The sequence below is a fragment of the Poeciliopsis prolifica genome, unplaced genomic scaffold, assembly GCF_027474105.1.
Source record: "Poeciliopsis prolifica strain line A6 unplaced genomic scaffold, Auburn_PproV2 SCAFFOLD065, whole genome shotgun sequence".
NCBI lineage: Eukaryota > Metazoa > Chordata > Actinopteri > Cyprinodontiformes > Poeciliidae > Poeciliopsis > Poeciliopsis prolifica.
Genome location: NW_026562440.1, coordinates 1,976,322 through 1,984,028, shown reverse-complemented (window position 1 = coordinate 1,984,028; position 7,707 = coordinate 1,976,322). Strand labels below are relative to the sequence as shown.

The following is a 7,707-nucleotide window of genomic DNA, read 5'->3' as shown; positions in this document are numbered from 1 at the left end:
GTGGGTTCTCTGGTTAGTCCAGTTTCCATCCACAATATAAAAACAGGTGATTATTATAATGACCAGAGGACTAGAGGTGTTAATGGTTGCTTAGCTTGTGTTCCTCTCTATTGAACCTGACCAGAGTGCACCCTGAACCTCCTATGCATGGGCAACATTTTTGTTTATTATTTCTCAATCAAAAGTAAAACTTAGTCACTTGCAAATTGTTATGATAATGAATATTTTCTGTCAACATAAAAGTCAGAGTGTTCATGGAAGTGTCTACCACTGGTAAGATATTGACTTCTCATAGCTTCTTCTCTGAACCCCATGTAATAAAAAATAGCATACAAAAAGAAAACTATATGTCTACATAATTCTTGTATGGTAATTTATAACAGGTCATGAAAAGTTGAGAACCATTTTAACATATGGGACTGGTTAAGCAATTTTGCACAGAAACTAACAAGACGTTCTCACCTATTATTCATCATATTCTTTTGAGATTATGTCATGCACTGACAAGATATGAGCAGAAATGACTTTTGAATATACAAATAATCCTTGTTCACATTCATTCTATTATTAAATCTAGCTCTCTGTCTCCCCTCCGATCATTGGTTACATTCAGCCAACACTTGTTATTTGAATGAGAGGAGTGGACCACCCCGGGGAGGAATAGGAAGGGGATCACGTTACGCCCAAAAATGTGGAGGGCCTACAAAAGAGCCAGGAGACCTCGTGGTGAAGCAGAACGGGCAGCAAAGAGATGGGGAGAAATAGGAGAGCACATGAAAGAGTGCATTACAGACGGGGAGGGAGAGATTGATTGGGATGGCGAAATGAGGGGAAGTTGGAAGTGAGAAACTGTATCAGGTAAACATTATGGATGGATGGATGGATGGATGGATGGATGGATGGATGGATGGATGGATGGATGGATGGATGGATGGATGGATGGATGGATGGATGGATGGATGGATGGATGGATGGATGGATGGACAGACAATATTATTAGTTGATGGGTTTTTCATTAATTCATAGAATAACAGTTTTTGTATTTTCCAACTCTTAAAGCTTTGAATTTGCAATATTCAAAGAGTTCCAGACTTATCTATGTAGCTGCTTATAAGTCTCATTTTCTTTCACATTTTATGTGAATGGAACAAGAGCCACTGCAAGGCCAACACAGAAACACGTATGACAATCACATAAATTTACATGTCCAGCCAAAAAAAAAAAGTGCATTCATCAGTCATCCTGTTCTATGCTGTTCTTTCCCACAGTTCAAAGTTAGGTAACAAATGGCCTTGTTACTGAATTTATTTTATTTTATTTTTTATAATAATTTAAACAAATAAATTTTAAATATTATCAGAAGTAGTTACTTTGGAGTGTATTGCCCCACAGTTCTCTCAGAAAAATAAAAAAACAAAAACTTTTGTTAAAGCGAGACCATTTCAAAATGCTCAGTTCAGTTTGTTTCCCCCAAATAATCGTAACCTTCTTACAACTATTTTTTTTTCATACTGAATAGCAGCTAGAACTTAAACCACACATTGTAGAAAATCTTGTAATATTTTGTAAAATGTACTGACACACTTGTCTTGATCTAAAATGAGATTTCCTTCTGGTATCTGGTATCATTTTCTGATAGTGTATGTTTTTTGTCTTTCATCTTTTATTGAAATGGCAATATTTACATATAAAGATGGTAGATGATCTATATTCCGGGGGTCTGTGTAACTTGTCAGAGATAAATTTGAGTTCTCTAAAAACTGAGATCAAAAACATTGTCCATTGTAAAAACATTGTACAAGTTTCTGGTTTCCACAATGTGTTGATAAAACATATCAGTATTCTGTAAACTTGATGTAGACCTTTAAAATCACAAGTTACTGAGCGTTTACTTCTCCAATATGATTCAAAATTAAAAGAGGGAAGCTTATGCACTAAATACTTTCTGATAATCAGAACTATACTAACTTGAGTAAAGGCTTTTCTTTCCTCTGCAATAAGAGCAGCTGTGATTTAGGGCTTTGTGAATCATCGAGACGCACGCTTCCTATTGCCTTCATTGACATTTAATGATAATTATAACTTGGGTCATGTCAGGGATAAACACACACACATACACTGCCTGGTTAAAAATGTGAAGACATTAGCTGTAACTTAATGCTGAGCCAGTATTGATCTACTCCCAGGGGCCTTCAAGAGTGAGGGAACACCAGACAGCACTTTATCACAGCACTTGAACACAGAGGGCGAGCATTTCAAGTGTGCATGCGTATACGTGCGTGTGCATGTGTGTGTGCATTTTGGTCAATGGTTAATTGACCATTAAGAAGAATTTCAAGGCCAAAACATAGCCTTTACCGATCAAATGTGCAAACAACAATGATAATCAATCAATCAAATTTTATTTGTATGGCATTTCAAAGTTTACATCACAGAAACACAAAAATACAAAGTCATAGAACACACAGTCAACACTTTACCGTCATTACACCTGTTTATTGATTAATGTTTTATTGATTGTGCTTCAAACGTAACTCTAAGCAAGTGGGTTTTTAGTCTAGATTTAAAGAAAGTCAATGTTTCTGGAAATTTGCTCCATATTTCTGGTGCATATAAGCTGAAAGCTGCTTTTCTGTGTTTGTTTCTGGGGATGCAGAGTAGACCAGAACCAAAAGACCTGAGGGGTCTATGAGGCTGATACAACAACAGCGTTCGCACTGAATTACATTAAAGATCGATTATGACTGTATCAACCTTCCACAACTCTACTCAGCATCTCCAGAACCAGAACCAAACATTGAGAAGCAGCATTCGGTTTCTAAATTTTGTGAGTTTGCCTTCATGAATATGCAAACCATATGCCTTGAGGAGAATGTGCAAATGTAAAATAAAAATAATTGAAAACAAAACAAGCAAACAAAATAACCTCCAACAATGCCTATCTTGAGCTGCAGGATTTTCGAGCAACTTGCACTCACAGAGTGGCCAAAAAAGAAAAATGAAGTCGAAAGTTAAAGACCTTCCAGTCTCAAAGACTAGGAGTTCATTATCAAAGACAAAATGTATGTGGAAAAATGCAAAAGCTGTCAGCAATTAGGATGAGATTATGATTGCTTCAATGCTAATAAAGATTTGTCTTATGTTTCTTCAGAAAGGAATATGTAATTTTTGAGGTGACATTTTTATTCAAATGTGAAGAAAAATAGCATTTTTTTTCAGAGTTGAAATTGTTTTGAACTTTTTTAGAAAAGTCTCATGTAATTAAAAATAAAGTCTTTTTAAATTAAATCTGTAAAAGATAATTTTGGTATAGACTGTGGCCCCAGACAAGATTAGAAAAACTTCACAAAGCTGCAGAAATTATACATGCGGCCAGTTATATGGGAGATTGTAGAGATATTGTAGGTATTTACACTAGTAAGTGTTGATTTTTTACAATGTATTTTACTTGCAGATCATATTTTCTAAAGCATAGCAAACTGTAACTTCAGACGGTTTCCTGACTGACTGAAGCTTTCTGTCCTGCTTTCTGCAACTGTGCATCCCTGCTGGATAATAAAGCAAAGTAGATATGGATAAAAATTAAGACGATTTTTTGCAAGTTTGCAATTTATCAGGAACTGCAAACTGCAAAAGAAGATTTAAAAGTGTGGTCAAACATCTATGCCACAACAAAAATCAATTTCAAATGCTCATTCTGCTATTTTAGCACCTTCAAGATTGGAAGGACCTGTAACTGAGATATGCATGGGTTCTCCTCATGCTCACGCTTGTATCAGACGGTAAAATTTTTACACTGCCACGAAAGTATGGAAAGACTGTTTCTGTGAAACTGCATTTGATGGCATGAATTGTTTTTTTTCTATCAAGATCAAAAAATGAAATTATTCCTTGGCTATAATTTAACTGCACTCTGACTTTCTGAGGTAGAACTTCTACTTTTATTTCAGAGAAATCATCCTTTTTGGTAAGGTTACGTAGAAGACCGGTACAAACACAAATGTACATGGCCCATGTGTCCTTTGCAGTTTTGTCAGCCACACCCACAGCCCAGAAATCACCCACCTCTACCTCTACATCCCAGCTGTGTCTACCAGAGTTAAAACCTTGATAGCCAAGAAGTTCTGGAGAAGACATCCTCTCAGGGTTGGAGTAATATGGCTGATTCTTATCACTTTTTGTTGAACTGGTTAAGTTCTCTGATACAGTCAGATAATTACAGCAAGTGTTAGGATCCAAAAACACAGGAGCTATAAGGGGAAGAGAAAAAAAATGCTAAGTACATAAACTTTTATTTGTTAAAATACAAAATCTGATGGTTAGACAAACAAAACTTAGTGAAGAGGAAACAAAAAAATTCTTACTGTATTTTACTATTTCAGCCATATTTTTTAAGACTGAAAACTGAAGGTTTCCAACATGCTGACCCACATCAATCAGACATCCTTCTGGGGTCTCTGGTTGTTGCAGCTTACACAACGATCTGAAAACAAGAAAACATTTCTAATTATAACTACCTGAAGTTTACCTGCATTTTCACTTGTAAAATTTCATAATTTCAATAATGTCACCAATTGTTCTTTTTCATTTGGGCCTTTAAAACAACAGCACATGACTTTGTATTTATGTCTGTCTGATGACATAATTTTAAAATACTACATCAGATGCTATATCCAACTTGAGTAGTTTTACCACCAAATATTTTTGTACTCTTGCTTGAGTAATTTCTTGGAAGACGATTTCTTACTTTTAATTGATTAATATGCTGAGGTGGTTCTATTTATACTTGGAGTACAATTTTTGACAAACATACCCTCCTCTGGCTGATTCCAACATAACAAGTTTGGAAAACCTACCTTTCCAGTGTTGATTTTGCATTCTATCATAGAAATAGAAAAAAAACAACAAAACAAATTGACATAAGTTTCTATTCTGCTTTGTTTTCCGGTTTTGACATATTTCATTTAGTAATTACCAGGACGAATAAGAGGTCTTCTGCTCTCATCTGATATTCTATGGTTTTGATTTTTTCCATGAGCTCAGAAATCTCTGCAGTTAGGTTTATAATCCTGATATTCATTGCGTCACTCTTAAGTTTTGCTTCTCTCCGACACGCATCTATCCGGCCTGCCTCCTCTTTTCTCAGGAAGTGATAAAGTTTCTGGAACTCGCCTCTGATGGTTTGCTCTGTCTGCTGAGCCTGTAGCTGAGAGGAGCACAAATGGCAGCAAAATAAGTTTTGAGAAGTCCTTTTAATGTGTGCGCATGTCACACTTACGGCTTACCTTGATGAGGGTGGCCATGTTCTCCCATTGTTTTTTTTGGTTCTCAAAATCTCCCTGCTTAGTTTTCAGGCTGTTAAGATTTGTCTGGATTTTAATCTGTAAAAAATCATTTGTAAATTTAAAGTTGCAAAACTGCTTCTTGCGCTTTTGCAACAGGAAGAAAATTAAAATGTTAAATCTTTTACTTCAGAACCACATGCTACTTACACGGTACTCCTCTGCTGCTTCATTAATGGGAACACATTTGTGTTTTGTGTGTGTTTTCGAATCCCGACAAATCACACAGATGGGTTGTTGATGGACCTGACAGAAGAGTTTGAACTTTTCACCATGCAATAAGCAAATCTCCTTGGATCCAGCTCTCTTTCTCCTCTCCTGCTTCAATGAGTCAGACAGGTTTCTCAGGGCCAGATTCCGAGGCGGCTGAGTCATATGAAACATTTCCTTACAGACCGGGCATGTCCTCAGTGAGCTCTGTCTCCACCACTCCTGTAAGCAATGCTGGCAGAAGCTGTGGCCACACAGCAACAGAACGGGATCAGTAAATATGTCGCAGCACACTGGACATGTGCACTCTGCCTCAGATTGTGGGATGTTTGAAGCCATCTTGTTGACCTTTGCTCCTCTGCTTATTTTCCTTGACTGGTTTACTTCACTTCTACGCCTCACTTGTGTTTGACAGAAAAGGTTCTGAAAATCAAAAGCTTCTTTAAAAAAAAGAAAGTTCCCAAAAACAATAATAACTAATAACTATTGGATTCTCCTTCTTTTTCAATTTAAAAAATAAGAAAATCTAAAGATATGTTGACAGCCCTGCTTTATATACATCTGTCATCCAACGAGGAAGTCAGGAAGTGGGAGGAGCACTTTTTTTCTATTCAAAAGGTGCTTTAGTTAAAACAAGACCATGAACAATTACATTGCTGACATAAGAAAATAAAATACATAGCTCTGAAAATCAATGGGCATTCAGTGTTTAGCTAAAACCAAGTTAAAAGTTTTTCTTTTTTTTGTTTTTCTTTTTTTTGTTGTTGTTTTTGTTCATTACAAAATAATGTAATATTTTTTTCTTTTCACATCTGAGACAGTCAAGTCAGCAGCATTTCTTTTATGGAAGATCATAATGCCTGCTTATTTACTGTATCACATAAGAAAGGTAAAGTTTTGACCTCTATAATTATTGGATTTATTATGAAAACTAATGAATTCAGTCCAGTTCAAATTTTTTAGGAAAATAACATACCAAGTGCTGAACCTGTATGTTGGTTGTTAAGTCACTGAATCAAAATATGATTTCAGCTCAAAATAAGAAAAAATTAAACTTAAATGTTCAAATAAAGTGCTAAACTATTAAAAAAAATGGTGGAAAGGCTTAAATGTATTTGTCTTTGATTGTGTTGATTGAAGAGAAAGCTGCCCCACAGTTGTTTGTGGAGCCAGTTGATGTCAGGATCTGCAGGGAAACTTTGAAGACCTGGGAAATCTCTCAGTAGCCACTTTGAATCAAAAAGTGGCCATTATGAGACCATTTCTCTTGATAGTGTTTCACAGTGCAACTAACAATAAGTGCCTCCGTTCTGAAGAGGTGAAATACTCATGTTTGGCGCTATTAGTGGGATGTAAGAAATGACCTTGCCATTTCTGCATTAAAAGTATAATTTCTGATGAGCATTTTTCATTAATATGACACCACCATTTGTCAGTTCTTTTCCTTTTTTATGTCTGGTTTGTCAGTATCTCTCCTTTTTATCACTTCACTCATCCATATCCCTTTGTTATTGTCTCACTATCATGTATTTCTCATCTTCTTTGCTTTACAGTTGGTATCGCTCCTGCTTATTTTAATGCAAAGCAAGCATAACGTTTCTGCTTATCCATGGCCCATATATTCCCTGGATTAAATTAAAAATAGAAGTGTGCATAGACATTTAAAATAATACATAAAGTCGCTTCCACAGTAAATAGCGACTTTATGTAATGTGAGTTAAACATTACATAAAGTTTGAAAAATGCAACCAAACAGACCTTTTATCTTATTCCTTTGTCACATCTTCCAGCCAAATCTCTCTCAGAGGCACATTTTTCTCATAAAAGCACTCACATGCTGCATAAACTGGTTTCTCAGCAGTGAAATTTACAAGTGATTTGCCCCTTGACTTTTGTAGCAAAAGCTATCAAAGGCTAAATGTTTTAACATGGAAGCATATGGCCAGCCATATGTATGTGGAGTCTCTTTTGTTTTTCTAAAGCACACATTAAGCAGAGAAACTAAGTATTTAACCATGTTCTGATCGGCTTCGTTATGGCCCACGATGATCACTTGTTTTTCTGTAATATCTGTTAAAAATATCATTAGTGTTTAAGTGCTGGGGTTAACTGTCAGAGCTATAGGTTATCTGAATCTGTCACCAAGTGAGCTCGG

At 35.9% G+C, this 7,707-nt stretch overlaps 1 protein-coding gene across 2 annotated transcripts; it reads right to left on the bottom strand.

The window, feature by feature from the left end:
- Positions 1 to 2,385: 2,385 nt before the first annotated feature.
- On the bottom strand, positions 2,386 to 6,122 carry LOC129351253 (E3 ubiquitin-protein ligase TRIM35-like). Of its 2 annotated transcripts, XM_055020151.1 has the most exons (6): positions 5,493 to 6,122; positions 5,286 to 5,381; positions 4,976 to 5,206; positions 4,857 to 4,879; positions 4,365 to 4,483; positions 2,386 to 4,250 (listed from the first exon to the last, which is right to left on the bottom strand). In XM_055020151.1, exons 1-6 carry the CDS (start codon positions 5,889 to 5,891, stop codon positions 3,715 to 3,717), a joined length of 1,404 nt encoding a protein of 467 aa, XP_054876126.1. In that variant the 5' UTR covers positions 5,892 to 6,122; the 3' UTR covers positions 2,386 to 3,714. The 2 variants fall into 2 exon arrangements, 1 of the variants encoding a protein (XP_054876126.1); XR_008604712.1 differs by lacking the exon at positions 4,857 to 4,879 and having other exon boundaries at positions 4,161 to 4,250; positions 5,173 to 5,206.
- Positions 6,123 to 7,707: the final 1,585 nt, after the last annotated feature.